This window comes from Callionymus lyra, chromosome 12 (genome assembly GCF_982586985.1).
Source record: "Callionymus lyra chromosome 12, fCalLyr1.hap1.1, whole genome shotgun sequence".
Lineage (NCBI taxonomy): Eukaryota > Metazoa > Chordata > Actinopteri > Syngnathiformes > Callionymidae > Callionymus > Callionymus lyra.
Window position 1 is genome coordinate 14,917,054 of NC_141829.1, and position 18,684 is coordinate 14,935,737.

An 18,684-nucleotide genomic window follows, 5' to 3' on the forward strand; every position below is an offset into this window, starting at 1 on the left:
ACTTAAAAATACCTTAGTGAACTTGATTCTCAATGGTAGTGGTTAAAATTAACATGTCATAATGAATTTCATGTTATTAATTTAATCTACTGACTCCTTTAAGAACCATCTTAAGACGTTTTTAATTGTTCAGGCTTTTCCTTGATTTTCTGGAACTCCTGTTGTATTATCAGTTTTATCTTGATCTTTAAAGTACAGTGCCTTGCGAAAGTATTCGGCCCGCTTGAACCTTTCAACATTTCGCCACATTTCAGGCTTCAAACATAAAGATATAAAATTTTAATTTTTTGTCATGAATCAACAAGTGGGACACAATCGTGAAGTGGAACGAAATTTATTGGATAATTTAAACTTTTTTAACAAATAAAAAACTGAAAAGTGGGGCGTGCAATATTCGGCCCCCTTGCGCTAATACTTTGTAGCGCCACCTTTTGTTGCAATTACAGCTGCAAGTCGCTTGGGGTATGTCTCTATCAGTTTTGCACATCGAGAGACTGGAATTCTTGCCCATTCTTCCTTGCAAAACAGCTCGAGCTCAGTGAGGTTGGATGGAGAGCGTTTGTGAACAGCAGTCTTCAGCTCTTTCCACAGATTCTCGATTGGATTCAGGTCTGGACTTTGACTTGGCCATTCTAACACCTGGATACGTCTATTTGTGAACCATTCCATTGTAGATTTGGCTTTATGTTTTGGATCATTGTCCTGTTGGAAGATAAATCTCCGTCCCAGTCTCAGGTCTTTTGCAGACTCCAACAGGTTTTCTTCCAGAATGGTCCTGTATTTGGCTCCATCCATCTTCCCATCAATTTTTGGCCATCTTCCCTGTCCCTGCTGAAGAAAAGCAGGCCCAAACCATGATGCTGCCACCACCATGTTTGACAGTGGGGATGGTGTGTTCAGGGTGATGAGCTGTGTTGCTTTTACGCCAAACATATCGTTTTGCATTGTGGCCAAAAAGTTCGATTTTGGTTTCATCTGACCAGAGCACCTTCTTCCACATGTTTGGTGTGTCTCCCAGGTGGCTTGTGGCAAACTTTAAACAAGACTTTTTATGGATATCTTTGAGAAATGGCTTTCTTTTTGCCACTCTTCCATAAAGGCCAGATTTGTGCAGTGCACGACTGATTGTTGTCCTATGGACAGACTCTCCCACCTCAGCTGTAGTTATCTGCAGTTCATCCAGAGTGATCATGGGCCTCTTGGCTGCATCTCTGATCAGTCTTCTCCTTGTTTGAGATGAAAGTTTGGAGGGACAGCCGGGTCTTGGTAGATTTGCAGTGGTCTGATACTCCTTCCATTTCAATGTAATTGCTTGCACAGTGCTCCTTGAGATGTTCGGACCTGCCTGGTGTGTTCCTTTGTCTTCATGGTTCTCTCTGCGCTTTAAACAGAACCCTGAGACTATCAAAGAGCAGGTGCATTTATACGGAGACTTGATTACACACAGCATTCTATTTATCATCATCAGTCATTTAGGACAACATTGGATCATTCAAAGATCCTCACTGAACTTCTGGAGTGAGTTTGCTGCACTGAAAGTAAAGGGGCCGAATAATATTGCACGCCCCACTTTTCAGTTTTTTATTTGTTAAAAAAGTTTAAATTATCCAATAAATTTCGTTCCACTTCACGATTGTGTCCCACTTGTTGTTGATTCATGACAAAAAAATAAAATTGTATATCTTTATGTTTGAAGCCTGAAATGTGGCGAAATGTTGAAAGGTTCAAGGGGGCCGAATACTTTCGCAACGCACTGTATATACTGTACTTTATTGAGAATTGTTTTGATTGTTTAAGCGCTTTGTGACCCTGGTCTGGAAAAGCGCTATACAAATAAAAATTACTTACTTACTTACTTATTATCACAGTTTTAAATGGAACAAACATTTTCAGCTGCTGCTCTTATGACTTGTGATAATAAGTGTGAGCAGATAAGCAGCTTCACAGTATTTGTCTTTCATTTCAAAGGGGTATTTCCCATCTTAAGTTGTGTTTTTAACAAGGTCTGATTGGTATCTCAAACTTCTTCTTTTTGCTTGGAAGTGCCATGAGTGTGTTTCTATATTGTCATTTGTTTCATGTGCAAAATAATGCAGGTTATTTGTATGATTATTATTATTTTACCTACGTTTTTTAAATTCCCCTCTTCATGAAAAATATTTAACAGAATTAAAAACTGAAAGATAAAACAATCAAAAAGGAAAGAAATGTCCATTTTTATAAAAGAAAAAAGAAAAAAGATTTGGCCACTAGATGGCAGTGTTTCCCCTTCAAAACGGTCACTAAAAGCAACCTCTTACTTTCCGTGTTTATTCACAATTTACTTTATGATGTAACATATTGCCCTTATTATTATCATTATTAAGATCATTTCTGTGATTATTGTTTTCATTTTGATCACGACTCATGTAGCAGAAATATATAACAACTATTTTAATGCTTTATTTACGTCTTATATGACGTAATGAGACTTCACTTTAAACTTTCACAGTAATTTTAAATCATAAACTCACACAAAAAGAGCTTTTATCCTGTTTCATAGACAAATATACATGTGGTATGTGGCAACAGAGGTTTCAAGACATTGCAGTATAACTATTCTGTCACTGGGGAGAGCCAGAAACAATATGTTAAAAGAAATAGAAACAAATATATGTTGTTTTATTCTATTTTCCATCCATCCATTGTGGAGTCCTGTCCTTAAGGTGAAGCAGCTCTGAACTGAGTCTTACCCAGATGTTCCAGCTCCTCACAATTTGTCTATTGAGAGTCTAGGATTCTTTAACTCTGTCAACTCCAGGTATGTAAGTAAGTAAGTAAGTAATATTTATTTATATAGCGCTTTTCGAGACCAGGGTCACAAAGCGCTTTAACAATCAAAACAATACTCAAAACAGTACATACTTCAAAGATCAAGACAACAAGTATGATCTTTCTTATCCAAAAGCTATGATCCCAATTGATCTGTAAATCCGGAGCTTTGCTCAAGACGTCAAACGTCCTCCTCAGCGAACACTCGCTCAACCAGTTCAATAATATATCTTTTTTCTGTTGAGATAAAATTGCTTCAGTCTGTTTTAAGTCTGGGAAAGTTATCAACCTTCAATCCATGTTCAATAAATATTCATATTTGACTCGGGAGACCGGGTTCATTCAGAGTTAAGAACATTCCGTTGGTTTCCTGGGCTTGAGTCGTGAAGGTAATTTCTCCGTCCCTTGTGACCGAGACCTGTTGATTTACACAAGCCCCAGTGTTTCCTGACGTTGCACTCGCTGTGGACGTCTGTGGTGTTCAGGACTGGAATGAAAAACATGTTCAAAAAGAGATTCTTTTTATGTTTCACGATGACTATACAGCAGCAGAAGCCCTGGCTCGGATTAGCCACATCAGGTTCGGATAATCCTGATCCGATACACGTTCGGCAGATGATACACACATTCCAAGGTGGAAGGCACATTTGGAATCTCTTCTTCTCCTTTTTTCAACATTTCTTATCACAGATTTCCGATGTGCAATTCCTCTGATGGTGATCAAAAAGTTGCTAATTGCAGATTACAGATGTCAAAATAAGGATTTAGAGTCAGTGTCGGTTGAATTTGGATCTTTTTAAGTTTGGATAAAGATGGATAAAGATGAAAACGACAACAACTGAGAATCATTATCTATGTTAAAATGTACATTTTTATCTATAACTTTAAAAAGTAACAGATTACATTTAAATAATCCCATCCCTTAGTCAACATGAGGGTGAGTTTAATGTTCCAACACGTCTTTGCTTGTAGATGTTTTTTGAATGATGCTGGTGGATTCTAAATGCTGAAAAGGGTCAAAGTAAGGTCATTATGTTTGATAATAAAATGACAACATGTTTGAAGACGAGAGACTTGGCGATGTCTCTCTCCTACAAAGAATTTAATCTAAAGTCTTTTAACTTAATCCAAAAATGATGTTTTTATTTTATTTTGGCCTTTGCCATGTGTTGCTGATTAGTTCTTATTCATGTCAGATTTCTGTTCTGTTCTTTATTACATTGATTTGTCTCACACAATCTTCAATAAATGTGAAGGTTGAACTTGTTGAAAAACTAGTAATTGGAAGTGATGGGTTGATGAAGCTTCATGAAACACTGTATCGTGGTTTATTTTGAAAGGCCACCAGAGGGCACTCTCAGTAAAAATGAATGTCACAGCATGACCTGGAGATTATAATCCATGTGTCTGCGTCTTCTCGTCTGGAGTTAATACAGAACTCTGCAGCAAGAATTCTGACCCGCTCTAGTAGAAGAACTCACATTTCTCCGATCCTTAAATGTTTGATTGTTAAAGCGCATTGTGACCCTGGTCTAGAAAGCGCTCTACAAATATTACTTAGGTTTCATTGAATTTGAGATTAGATCCAAAAATGATAAAGCAGAGAGTGAAATCTAGTGGCCTTCAAAATTAAACTCCCGGCTTGTGGGCCGAATCGAGCCCGCTATATAATTCCACTGGGCCCTCATGCACTTGTAATTTATTGATTCATTTCTACCGCTTATTCGATATTGTAACTTTATTTTCACTGATTTTAAACTGAACTAAATAAAGTTATTTACTTGTAATGGCCACTAGATGTCAGTGTTTCTATAATAGAGCAGGAAAACGGATGAGAAAGAGTTGACATTTCCTAGTACTTCGAACTAAAAATTTAAAGTCACGCCCCCTGATGGAAGCAAACGTTGGCACACACACGCACGTGCAGAGATACAAATGTGTCTACGAAGGTTCGATACATGTATTCGTCTTTTTAACAATGGTGTCTGGTTGTTACATCCCACACATTGATTCATCACTTACAGTCTCTCTCCCTCTATCTTTCTTTGTCCCTCCTTTACATTCGCGCACAATCCTCTTTTGTTAGAGGCTGACAAAGCTCTGGTTCAGACGCTTCTGGAAGGAGGAGGCAGCGCTTGATTCAGGCCCCGATTAGATGACTGACGATAAAATCCAACCCCGAGTCTCGGAGCGCGATCATATTCTTGCTATTTGGAGGCGTGAAATGAAACTGGAGATGAAAGAGAAACATTTAAAAAAAGTGGTTATTCTACAGGGTGGTTCTGTTCTAACCTATTCGTTGTGGAATTTCAGCAGAGAACAGCATGTGTGTTATGAGCCGTCTGCAGGCTCAGTTCCACACACATGCTGCCAACGGAGGTGAAGCTTGAGTGAAGTTTAAAAAGAATTTCTCAGCGTGTGAGGCTCTTTGTTTTTACACTTCTTGTTTGATATGTTAGTGATTTTGTTTTTTTTGTGTTCTGCATTCATAAAGTAGATTAATCTCTTGAAAGAGTGAACAAATCTTAGAATATATCTTCCAAAAAACAACTATCTGAAAAGAAAATGTGGCTTTTTTTTGTTTTTTTTGTATGATACGCTCTTATAATTTCAAAGTAAAATGTGTCAAAATGTATTTCAAAAGAATTAAAACTGATAAGTGTAAGTGGTGTACATAATAATAATGCATTTTTCACCGTCCGAATTTTTGCATAAAATATCAAATTCAAAAGTTGTTTTTTAAGCCTTCACTTGACACTTTGCTCCTTTTCACAAAACTACTAAACATTTATCATATGAAAATAATCTCAAAATCAATAATAATTGTGGATAAACAGTGAAGATAGTCTGAAAAATCAACACCAAATAAGAATCATTAAATAAAAACCACAATAAATAATTAATAGAAATGGATGCCTTAATATTTGGTATTGAAAACTTAAACTAACACTAAATAATACAATAAAGTTGTTTTTTTAGGCATTCCCTTGACACTTTGCTATTTTTTCACAAAACTACTAAACATTAATCATATGAAAATAATCTCAAAATCAAAAATAATTGTGGATCAAAAGTGAAGTTAATCTGAAAAATCGACACCAATTTAAGAATCATTCAAAAATAATAAAAACAATAAATAATGAATAGAAATGGATGCTTCAATATTTGGTATTGAAAACTTAAACTAACACTAAATAACACAATAAAGTTGTTTTTTTCCCCTAATATATAATGTGGGCGTGGCAGCAAAAGCTTTCAGAGTGTATTTAAAATGAACTTTAAATAGAGCCCCACACTGCAGAACTCTTGCTGCTGTAAATCCTCTGCATGTGTGTTTTTCTTCTGCACTACTTCACCGTAAGTCTACTGGTGTTTGATGGGATAAAAAAGAAAAAGAGGCCACACATCTGGTCTCCAGATCTGGCGCAGGACACAAGAATGTTTTACGAGTTTCTTCAACCATTTGGAAAAAATATGAAAAACACGATATCAAGTCTATATATATCTTCAAAAAAAACTTTATTAATCTGACCAGTTCGTCTTTGTCATGGTACATATTTAGCTGGTTCTCTTCAAACGGAACATCGTGAATACTGTGGATTTGCCAGACTGACCTTTGACTCTTTGATACTGTGGTCAAAGTTGATCTTAAAATCATCTTTTTCGATTCAGGCCACCATCGATCAACACTCTTCAACTCTTGTTAGGAGGCCCGACACACACAGAGAAAAGTTACAAGAAACACATAGTTAAATAGATTATAAATCCACTGACTTTGTCGTCACTTTTTTTTTTTTTAACTCTGATACACAAAGGTTTTGGTCTTAAAGGTGTAATTCAGAGTGCATGATCCATCACGTCAGACCGGTTCGGATAAGCTGAGCTGTAAATAAATGTGCTGATCCGATCATAATCTACCAATAAAACTGGGTCAATCCATTTGCTGTTGCCTTATAGAAAAAAGTAGGCGTAAATGAATGTCGCACAGCTGGAAGTCGTGAATAGGATTGTACTTGATATCCTATGTAGATTCGTCTTCTTCTTCCTGCTTTGCAACCGACCGAGAATCCCGCCGATTCCCAGGTTAATCGGCTAGAAGAGAAAAAAAAACGATCCAACAAATTTAAATTTGAACTAAAATAAAAACAGGATGACATTTTTACTTATGTGTGAATGACTGACCTTCTTTCTGTAAGAAACACTTCCAAAGGCAGAAGCAGAGAGACAGAACCAGCAGCGACGCCACCGTAGTGACTGAGATCAGGATGGTCAGAGCTGTTCCAACTAAGAAGGAGAAGAAAAATAAGAATATACATGACCAAGATCATCTTTTAGTCTGATCAGTATGTGTCTGTTTGTACAAAACTCTCTTTTTGTTTAATATTTACATGACAAAATGTGATTAAGCCCCGCCCACTGAGAACTCTACTGTGATTGGTCAAACATCAAGGGTTGTCACCGCATGTCATCATTGATTACAGCTGGCTGGAGGAGGACTGAAGCTATTATTACGTCATTATGGACTCCACTCTCGTAACCTCTCGTTCGTCGAGATTTCAGACGGAGGAAGTAATAAAGTAATAACTTGAAGATTTTAATTTGTCAGTGATTTCCTCATGTATTATACACAATATTCTATCCCTTATACCATATATTTACAGTAAATAAATATGTGTAATTAATAACATTTTCTTTTATAATATTTTATATTACTCGGAAATGTATTTGTTTGTATTACTTAGTAATGTTGTTGAGATAAAAAAAATGCATTCAGTTCAGAATTGTAATTGTTATTAATTCAGCTCAGTTTTAAAGCTATTTATGTCAGAATTCTGACCCGCTCTAGTAGAAGAACTCACATTTCTCCGTGCCCTTAAAACTTATCACTGGCTGCCAGTTTCTTTTTCCCTCTGTGTTTGATGGATCTACTGACTCCTTCAAGAAACATCTTAAGACATTCTTATTCGTGCAGGCTTTTCCATGACTTTCTGGGACTCCTGTGTGTGTCTCTTGACAAACAGTGTATTGTTTGTGATTGTTATAGTGCTTTGGTACCCTTGTCTAGAAAGGCGCTCTAGAAATAACCATTACTTACTTACTTACTTACTTACATAATGTATACACCTAGTTTTTAAAATGTACTTCCTGTTTTAATGTCTCACACATGTCAATTTTTCGCTGTTTAAAGCGACTCAACCACAACCTTGTTTCCCTTATCGCAGGCAAAATTTCTTGCGAAATATGGTTCTGCAATATGGAGCCGGTACCAGAACGTGGATCTTCCAGGATGGCGGTACTGTTCAGAACTTTTGCGCTTCCGTGCATATTCCAAAAAAAATCGATTGTTATTCTACTATGTAAAGCCGGGGCATCTGTACTTTAAGTAAGTTTGTCTGTTTTTTTTCTCTATCACATACTTTATTGTTGCTAGTTTTTAAGACATCACCTCTAGAGGGCGATCACTTCAAAAGTGTAAACGGAACTCACTCTTCGTGTTCATGGAAACAGCGATGGGCGACTCGAGTGCTTTATGATGCACCAGACATTTGATGGACACGTCTTTGAGCAGTCCAGATCGGACGGTCAGGGTGCTGATGACCAGGGTGGTCCCGTCCTCCTGCGCGAGCTCTGTGCTCACGGGGGGCCCCATGGTGCGGTTGTCTCGCTCCACATTCCACACAATCTCCGCTGGAGGCCTGGATACAGAAGTGCAGTTGGCTTCGATCACGCCAGAAGTCGTGGTCTTGTAGCTCACCTGAGGTTTGGGTAGCACTGTAGGAGCAAAACAAGACATTGTCAAGTACATAGATATATGATCCCCTTGACCACTGTTTGGATTCAAAAAGCAGGGGCCCCCTTTTTTCATTTTCTGATTCCACAGTGGAGCCAGGAATGATGAGCTGGAGCTGGGAATATTTTCATTGGCAGAGCCACGAAGCCACAGATATTTGGCACCTGAAGTTTCAGCGGCTTTACAGGCTTGTAAGTGGAAAAGTTTAAGCAACAACAACTCTAAGATGTGGCTGAATGTGAGAATGTTACGCCCTTTTGTGTAAACACGTTTTATATAGTGAGAATACTGGCGATGGGTTGATGAGGCCTCGTGATACAGCATCAACTGTATCATGATGCAGTGTCTTAATTTTGAAGGACCACTAGATCTCTCTGATTTATCATCTTGGGTTCTGATCCACTAATTCAATTAAAACCTGGCATCATTTTCACTGAGAGTGCCATCTAGTGGCCTTTCAAACTGTATCATGATACATCATCAGCTGCTTCATGAAGCCTCATCAACACATCTCCAAAGAAAACAATTTGTTTTTAGCATCAATGATTTAACAAAGCAAAAGCTATTATTTGAACCAAATGTTGATCATAATTCTTTGTTTACACAATCAATTAATAACATCCTACAATAAAACACCCTTATACATGTCCCATAATGCACTGTGCAATAAAAAAAAGTTCATATTATATATTAGTCCTGCTTTAGGAATATATTTCATACATCCAAACAAGTTGTATGAATTAATAATTTAAGCTTCAATATTGGACGTGTTTTTAAATGTATTTTTCTGGTAAGTTCCTTTCATAAAGGGGGCTTGTAGTGAGTGTCCTGGTCTGGCCTGGTGGTGGAGTCAGGACTGTAGACCGTGTGTGAGTATTTCCTTTTGTACTGTGTGGCTTTTCTTCATAAAGAGTTTAATGTATATAATTTTGTTACATTTTCCAACTTTCAGTCAGAGCTAAAATGTTCCAACAAAATTGTGTTTAACCCTTGTGTTACCTCAGGGTCAAGGTGACCCAAAGACCCGAAAAAAACAAATGGGTTTGTGGTATCCCTTGTGTTGTCTCTGGATCAAGATGACCCGAAGGCCCGAAAACAAATGGGTTTGTGGTATCCCTTGTTTTCTCTCAGGGTCAAGGTGACAAGAAGGCCCGGAAACAAATGGGTTTGTGGTATCTCTTGTGTTGTCTCTGGATCAAGGTGAACGGCACATTTGTTTTCAGGCCTTCGGGTCACACTGACCCTGAAAATACACAAAGGTATAGCAATCTCTGATAAAACTGCATGTACTAAAACCATTATTTCAACTACTGTACTGGCCCTAAACCAGGGGTGTCCAAACATAATCATAATGAGATGTATCAAATTTAAAAAGTTGTTATACCTTCAAGCTTAAAAAAGTCTTGTGTATAATACTGGAAATAAATATTTCTGATTTGTGGGGTTTAGATGGACTCATTGGATCTTGCCATAAAAAGCTTCTTTGATATCTTAAATTATTGTTTTTTTGTTACAATGTAAAAGATGTGTGTACTATACATTCTCTGGTTGAATAACACAGTTGGGACCACAGGCTTGCATTATTTCCACTCCACTTTAGACCTGCCTGTCTTCAACCTATGAAGCATCAGTCGACTCTAGCTATAGAAAATGTTTTCGTGATGGGAGTTCACGTTCCACAGAAATGAATTCTCATCGTCCCTGGAGCTCCACGGTCTTACGTTCTCTTGTGTTGACAAAGCAGCCGACAGCTTATCCTGAATTTATCATGAAAACAAGCGAGTCTCAGGAAGGAGGGTTCAGCATTCCTGTCTAAGTCCCAGGGATGCATTTGTTTTTACCTGCAAGGCTATAGTTTGAACACCCAGCTGGACATCCATCAAGTAGCACAACTGTATTTGTTGTGACAGTGTTGGAACTTTAAAAACCAATCATTAGAAGTTCAAAAAGGTGTTTACCATAGATGGAAAGACAGACTTTAGAGCTCTTCACGCCGTCATGTGTGCTGTACAGACAAGTGTAGCAGCCTTCGTCGACGATCGCCACAGGCTGGATCGTGAGCTGAGTGTCGGACAGAGATGAGCTGAGCCAGACCCTTCCCTGGTACGGCGGCTCGATCATCGGGTCGCTCTGCTTGGCGAAGGACGCGACGTCCACCGAGTGCCCGAGCGAAGACGTGTGTCTCCAGGTGACGTCCTGCACCTTCTCGGGTAAACCATAGGAGCAGGAGAGCTGGACCTTCTTGCCGCTCAAGGAGGTTTTGTTGCGCTCGGAAGTCACTTGTGCTGGAGAGACAGAAGGCGAGACAACGTTCAGAGACGTTGTAACATTTTCATGATCGAGCAGTTATGTTGCTCAGAAGCCTCTCTGAGCTGTAGGCTAAATGTTTTCCACGCCTTGACCTCTGCAGGAACTTTAGTTCATCTCTTTCAGTACTTTTTTTAACCCGAGGTCAACATCCTGATGTGAGCAGCAGGTAGCAAATCTCATAGCCGTGACATAAAAGGGGCTGCTGGTGGCGTCAAGACCCCGGGGGCCAAATTTGACCCAACAAAATGTATGCAGCCCTCAATAGATTTGAACCATATGGTTGGATATGAAATGAATTAAGTAAATACATATGTATATTGTGTGTATTACTTTCATTATTATCATGCATTATGGTTGTGAATTGGTAAGATACATATCACGATAAAGGGCAACGATACGATGTATTGTGATACTGTAGGAACAAAGACGTATTTGTAGTAGTTCTCCGAGTACTTGACTCCGGTGTTGTAGATTTTACAGACCACATGATGAAGTTGTGACTAAATGAAAATATGTCCAAACATCAGCTTTAAAAGCTGCTGGAGTGGACTGTATCCTCTTGTCCTCAGTCATCTCCAGGATCTTGCCGGATTTCATTGTTTCTTTGGCGGCAGAGGACGTAATAACGGGATGGGCTGGAAGTTGCATATTTGTTCATTATAATAATAATTAAAAAAAATCGAATTATTTTATTTAATACACACTTTATTGAAATGTAAACCATAACACAACTATGTAAATTGATGTTGAATATCTTTAGTAGAGTGTAGAGTATCTTGTGATATATTACTGTACTGTATATATATATTGGGTGTAAATGTTTTTTTCACCAACATTTTGGATTTATTAGTGTTTGCAAGTCTACTTACACTTTTGTTGTATTTTTTCTATTGTGTTTCTGTTATTACTGGAATTTCCCCTTATTATTTACATTTTTTCTGATCTTAAATAATGTTTAAAATGCAACAGGTGGTGATAGATGTTCTTCAAATAGACGTGTGCAAAACCACAATTTCATTTGAAAAGTCAATAGTCCTCCAAATCCATGCCTTAAACCAAAGTCATGTATTGAATATGGAAAGTAAAATAAAATATGCTGTTTCAACTCCTTCTCACTTATAGTATGTTAAGTGGATACAAATTTTGTTCTTATGTCTCTTTCTTTATTCGTCATTTAACCTTTACAGGAGCTGTAATCAAGGAAAATACTGCAATTTAATTCCGAGATATGTGATTGACTCACCATTGACGGTGAGACATGTTTGTCCTTGCTGTGAACCAGAAGGCGTCATCTCAAAGATGCAAGTGTAGCAGCCTTCATCTCGGAATCCCACCCGTTGGATGGTCACAGCCGAGGTGTCCTTCGGTGACGTTGCCAGCTCCACGTGCTGCTGACCGCTCACGGTCTCTTTCCGACCGGGCTGGTAGTTCAACAAAGTCTTGTTCTGGACGTCCAGCCAATGCACCAGACGGATGGTCTCCCCGCGCTCCCTGGACACCGTGCAGGTCAGCGTGAACGGCTTCTCCACCGCCGCCTCAAGACGAGCCGGTGCTGTTACCTTAGCTGGAGATGACTAGCTTTTAATATTCATAATAACACATGAGTTTAAACTACACAATTCTGGTGTTTCACCTTCAAGGTTTTCCACCACGAGGAGAAGTAAAAAAACCAGCAAGTCTTTTCTGGACAAGACCTCCATCATCATCTTCCTCATAGCTCATTTAAAATGGAGGGCGAATGCTGGACTGGATCATTTGGAATACAAAACACATTATTTCAGCTGTTCCAATATAAATATAATACTTTAAAAACCACATCCAAAATACAAAGTAATTCGAAAAATTTGTTAAGAATAAAAAAAAAAAATCATATAAAGGGTATTTACCAAGTTAGTTAGGTATTTTATGTAAAAAATTAAATATAATAAATATTGTAATTAATCAAGTGTAAGTAAATACAAGATTCTAGAAACTAAACCCCAAGAAGACATTGATGAATACATTTTTTCAACGAACAACTAAAAAAATCCTTCCAGTTCAGAAGCAAAGCTATCGATTTTTAACATTTAAAAATTTACGATTAAACCTTTCATCAATGCTTAAACACTTTTATTTTAAGAGTGACTCCCCTAAATCAATTGTAAGCTAAGAATTCACATGTTTAAAGTCACTTCTAAAACAAATACCAATTAAATTGAAGAGAATTTGAACATTTGTTTTGAATACTTTTCTCTTTTTTTCTACACGAAAATGAGACACTCACCTGTACTTCTTTGTAGGTAAAAAGAAGGAAATCAGCAGCTTCTAGCTCCCCATCATCCCGACGATAAAAACCCTTTGAGGCTCATCACTGGGCAGCAACAGTCCAGATCTTACTCCCCTTCTGTGAGTTTTCTCTTCTGCGCTCACACTCAGCAGGACTGAAGTTTTGTTTAAAACGAAGGGCTTCATTCTGGCGACCTCTGGCTGATCCTTAAGGTACTACACCATTTAGAAAAAAAAGTCAATAATTATAAGTAACATACAACAGCCATTAAAATAAACGTAGCACAATAAATTATATATATATATATATAATATCTATAGAAAAGTTCATTTAATTTAAAAGAATGGTACATCATGTCAAAAGCTTTTAAAGTACCGATCGAAATTAACCTATAAATGCGAGATTCCTTGCGCTTATATGATATATTTATTGGTTAGTTCGATATTAAAATGATAATAACAAATAAAAAAAAGTCTTTTCTTATTTATTTCTGTTTTTTTAATCTAATGTGACGTCACGCGTGAGACGGAAGTAAGGAATCGTCCTTCGCTGATGACGTCGCACCACTGGCGTTAGCGCTGTCACTTGACAGGGCAGTACAGCAAAGATGTCCTTAAATACATTTATCGAGCTTATAAGTGAGAGTTAAAGTGCATCGTCACTGGAGATGTTTATAGAAGTATGATTTGACGCCGTCTTTTGAAGCAAAGCTCTTCGTTTCGTGGTTTCTATCCTGTTGTTGTCTGTGAAATATTGACATCATGTCATTTCTCGTGGACTCAGTTATTATGTTCACCTCGCAGGTTTGTTGTTCATCTCTCATAAAATCGTCCTAAAAACATGTTTTTGTCAAATATATATGATATATTAAGTTAGAGTAACTACATTTGTTTTTATAACTCAGGTGCTGTTCTTTGGTTTTGGCTGGTTGTTCTTCATGCGACAACTTTTCAAAGACTATGAGGTATGATTTCTTCTTTTTTCAAAGTATTAAACTGTGGTTTATTATTTATTAATACCTTTTCTCTTTACCATAGATACAATTAAACATTAATAGTAGTGTGCTGTAGTTATAACATAACATAAACATCAGAAACATTTTAATTCTTTCCAGTTTACTTTCAAGTATACTTAAGTCTATACCAACAGTGTATTAGCTATACAGTCCGATTATTTGATGTACAGAAAAAATACTTAAATAATACACTATTTACTTTACCACTAATGTACTACGTGTATACTTCTAGTACATTTTTTGTTAAAATGCATTAATTTAACAGCCTAGGCGGGACTTATATCCAGCAACCTTCAGTTAAGTTTACCGGGCATACATTCTAACCACAACAGAAATATGTAGATTCCCTGTAGATTTTGGCGTTTTGACGTACACTTATATATTTAGAACACATGCATCAAGAAAGACAGACAAGGACCTTGTCATGTTTCCAAATAGGTTTCCAATGTGTATAACACCATTTCCAAACCTTTATTAAACGGACTAGAACTTTATCAAAAGGCAAACTAAATGTTTCTACATCCATGTACATTAACTAAATTCAAACAAGCACACATACAATTTGCTATTATTCTGAAATCCAGCACTACATGATCATACCCATGTAGATTTATATTGGAGGTAATACCTTAAAGTGAATGTACTTATCTAACAATGACACCAAAGTACTTTTTGTGACACCCCTCACCCACTCTCATAATCCTTTGCACAGTTTACTTCTAGATCACCACAGTAATACAGTTGCCCAAAATAAAACAGTAGTATACTGTACTTGAAGTTAATTTCATGAAGTATACTTATTTATTAGTGTAAGTAAGTAAGTATACATCAGTTTACTATTTTAAAGCAAAAAGTATTCCTCAATTACATCCTTCAATGAATATAAAATAAGTATACTAGTACAGGTAAATATATAAAATATATAAATATATAAAGGGATGTCCAAAACAAACTTCATGTATACTACTTCAATTTAAGTATAAAAAGTATACTCATAATACACTTAATGAAGATACGTCAACACTGAGGCCTTAAACCAGTTTAAATTCCGTATTCGTTCCCATTTTCCAGGTGCGCCAGTACATTGTTCAGGTGGTGTTTTCCGTCACCTTCGCTTTTTCATGTACCATGTTTGAACTCATCATCTTTGAGATCCTCGGTGCCTTAAGCAGTAGGTGAGTAGCTCATGACTAACATTAACACATATATTCGGCGTATTGAGTTTCAAGTCTTTTTGCAGTTCAAGATATTTCCACTGGAAGCTGAATTTATACGTGATTCTGCTGGTCCTGATCTTCGTGGTGCCTTTCTACATCGGCTACTTTGTCGTCAGCAACATACGCCTATGTAAGTACACGTGAGCATGTCCATATTAGCGTAGCTGACGTGTTTCCCTCCAGTGCACAGACAGAGGCTGCTCTTCGCGTGCATGGTGTGGTTTACCTTCATGTATTTCTTCTGGAAGCTGGGAGATCCTTTCCCCATCTTAAGCCCGAAGCACGGTGAGTAAAAATACCTGTACTCAGCATTAATTTGAGTTATAATAAAACATTTACTTTTTAGGAATCCTGTCCATCGAGCAGCTAATCAGCCGTGTCGGCGTCATCGGCGTCACTCTTATGGCCCTGTTGTCCGGCTTCGGTGCCGTCAACTGTCCCTACACATACATGTCTTATTTTCTGAGGTATGTTTAGAAGAGAGGGTTCAGATTCGTATGGTTTTCCTTTATGCTTCATCCTTTCTTTCTTAAATATGAAGGAATGTAACTGACAGTGATATCCTAGCACTGGAGAGAAGGCTGCTCCAAACCATGGACATGATAGTGAGCAAGAAGAAGAGGTAGCTTCTTATTAGTTAACCATTTTTAACTTGATATTTATAAACCTTTTTTTTGTTGTAGAATTGCGATGACTCGGCGGCAGATGTACCAGCGAGGAGAAGATCAGAACAAACAGACGGGATTCTGGGGGATGATCAAAAGTGTCACCTCTACGCAAGCAGGCAGCGAAAGTATCCTTTACCGGGAGAGTTTCTTCTTGATGTAGTCAACGGTGTGCGGCTTAACTCTTGCGATCCAGATCTTTCCCTGATCCAGCAGGAGGTGGACGCTCTCGAGGAGCTGAGTCGGCAGCTCTTCCTTGAGACCGTGGATCTCCAGACAACAAAGGTAGAAGACTTTGTACACTTTAGTTCTCACTAGTAACGAGTAAAGCTATACAGATCTACTTAAAACTCACTTTGAGCTGCAAAATGTGTTATATTGCTTAAATAATGAGTAGGGATCGATATCAAAGGTGTTACTGGATACGTGTGCCGAACCAGGACTTTTGAAATGGTGACGGTGCTTAAAAGAATGGGCGTAAAATGTGACGAAAAATGTTTAATAATAAAAAAAAACTGGGAAATAAATGGATTTATGTTCTGTTAGTATTATTTGACAGATGAATTCTATTAAGTTTAACTGACTTATTTATGTTCTCTAAGTAAAATTTTGGGGATAACGTTTTTTGAAATGTTTGTGTCAAAAAATCAATTAGGAAAAATGATCCGAAAACCACCAAAACATGGCACCGAATTCCGCTTTGCGTTTTCTTTTTTAATCTCAGAAACGGTCCATTATTATACCAATTTTTAATACCCATAGTTAGGAGATACTTTTTGCCAAATTGTGTGAGGCAACATTTTGAATAAATGATTGGGAATATGACAATAATGAATGTCTTTATGATCGCACGATGCACTTCTAACAACATGTTTGAAGCATGTGATGATGAGATTTGAGTCTTAGATAATCACTTTTAACTGCTTGTCTCGTGAATTTTGGCTGAGTTCAGCAGATGATAATAGATAAGAGAAGAACACTCTGACGGTGCTACACTTGGGTGGAGTCTACCGGCCCGTAACTTAAGTGGTCATGGTAATGGGTGTGAGAAAATATAGATGCATTGATAGATCATGATATTACTTTTCATGATACTGTGTTGATACTAAACAGTACTGTATGGATTTTTTTCATATTGTATTTTTATCATATCTATTTAATGGTTTATAATTTAATAGTGTTTTTTAAATTTGCAATTAAACTTCCAGCCGCTAGATGGCAGCAGCCTTAATGCTGTCTGCAGCTTAAATAATATTGAAATCCTGTGAGATCGTGGAGGTGACTAAGGACAAGAGGATACATTCGACTCCAGACGCTTTTAAAAGTGGTGTTTGGACATATTTTGGTTTTAAAACAAATAAAAGTAGTTACGACTTTGTCAAGAGTCATGTGGTCTGTGAATTCTGCAACACCAGGGTCAAGTACTCGACAATACTACACATATATCCTTGTTACTACAGTATCACAATATATCGTATCGTAATACATATCGCTAAATTCACACCCTTGGTCATAATGTTACGACTGCTATTCATCCCTACATTATCACTACTCTCTATTTGCAGGAACGTATTGAGTATTCCAAGACGTTCCAGGGAAAGTACTTCAATTTCCTTGGTTACTTCTTCTCCATCTATTGTGTTTGGAAGATCTTCATGGTAAGAAAACAAACAATTATTTTGATATTGTGTATTTTTTTGCGATCACATTCAATTCTGTCCATCACAGGCCACCATAAACATCGTGTTCGACCGTGTTGGCAAAACCGATCCCGTGACGAGGGGCATCGAGATAACGGTCAACTACCTGGGCATCCAGTTTGATGTGAGACCCAAACCCACAGATGTGTTGTCGGCGGTGAAGCAACAGTTTTAGTTCCACAATCATTTTTTGTCTTTCTTGTACAGGTCAAGTTTTGGTCTCAGCACATCTCCTTCATTCTGGTTGGAATCATCATCGTCACGTCCATTCGAGGATTACTCATCACTCTCACGAAGGTAGACGTTTTAAAAAAAACATCTCGGTTCTTTGGACTCTCTCTGACAAGTTGTCGTCATGTAGTTCTTCTACGCGATATCCAGCAGCAAGTCATCTAACGTCATCGTGCTGGTGCTGGCCCAGATCATGGTGAGTCCGTCACAAACGGTCCAAGTCTTTCCACAAGTCTAACGGCTTTTCTTCTCCACGAAAAATCCAGGGGATGTATTTTGTGTCGTCGGTGCTGCTCATGCGGATGAGCATGCCGCTGGAGTACCGCTCCATCGTCACGGAGGTCCTGGGGGAGCTGCAGTTCAACTTCTACCACCGCTGGTTCGACGTCATCTTCCTCGTCAGCGCTCTGTCCAGCATCCTCTTCCTCTACCTGGCCCACAAGCAAGCGCCGGAGAAGCACATGGCCCTCTGAACCCTTTGAACTTTGATCTGGACTGGATTTTTTTTTTTTTATCATCTTAATTCTTTATAAATGTGAGAAAGGAGTGTTCCTGAATCAGGGACGATGGACGTGATATGAGGGATTTGTGGAGCACAAAACTTGAATAAAGACTTTGGCGAATGAATATCTTTTATTTGCTAAATGTGCTGATTTATTGCTGAAGTGTTTCCAGTTA

The 18,684-nt window shown here is 37.9% G+C and overlaps 2 protein-coding genes across 2 annotated transcripts; one reads left to right on the forward strand and one right to left on the reverse strand.

The window, feature by feature from the left end:
- Positions 1-6,354: 6,354 nt before the first annotated feature.
- LOC148068406 (OX-2 membrane glycoprotein) lies at positions 6,355-13,307 on the reverse strand. The gene is made up of 7 exons (XM_087803977.1): positions 13,176-13,307; positions 12,546-12,658; positions 12,156-12,476; positions 10,561-10,887; positions 8,299-8,583; positions 6,994-7,095; positions 6,355-6,903 (listed from the first exon to the last, which is right to left on the reverse strand). Exons 2-7 carry the CDS (start codon positions 12,625-12,627, stop codon positions 6,896-6,898), a joined length of 1,125 nt encoding a protein of 374 aa, XP_087660103.1. The 5' UTR covers positions 12,628-12,658; positions 13,176-13,307; the 3' UTR covers positions 6,355-6,895.
- Positions 13,308-13,745: 438 nt separating this feature from the next.
- Positions 13,746-18,633, forward strand: gphra (golgi pH regulator A). The gene is made up of 14 exons (XM_087804330.1): positions 13,746-13,981; positions 14,083-14,142; positions 15,265-15,368; positions 15,434-15,540; positions 15,594-15,695; positions 15,757-15,877; positions 15,952-16,032; positions 16,094-16,203; positions 16,272-16,360; positions 17,641-17,733; positions 17,804-17,899; positions 17,983-18,072; positions 18,137-18,202; positions 18,273-18,633. Exons 1-14 carry the CDS (start codon positions 13,940-13,942, stop codon positions 18,477-18,479), a joined length of 1,368 nt encoding a protein of 455 aa, XP_087660456.1. The 5' UTR covers positions 13,746-13,939; the 3' UTR covers positions 18,480-18,633.
- The last annotated feature ends 51 nt before the right edge of the window (positions 18,634-18,684 follow it).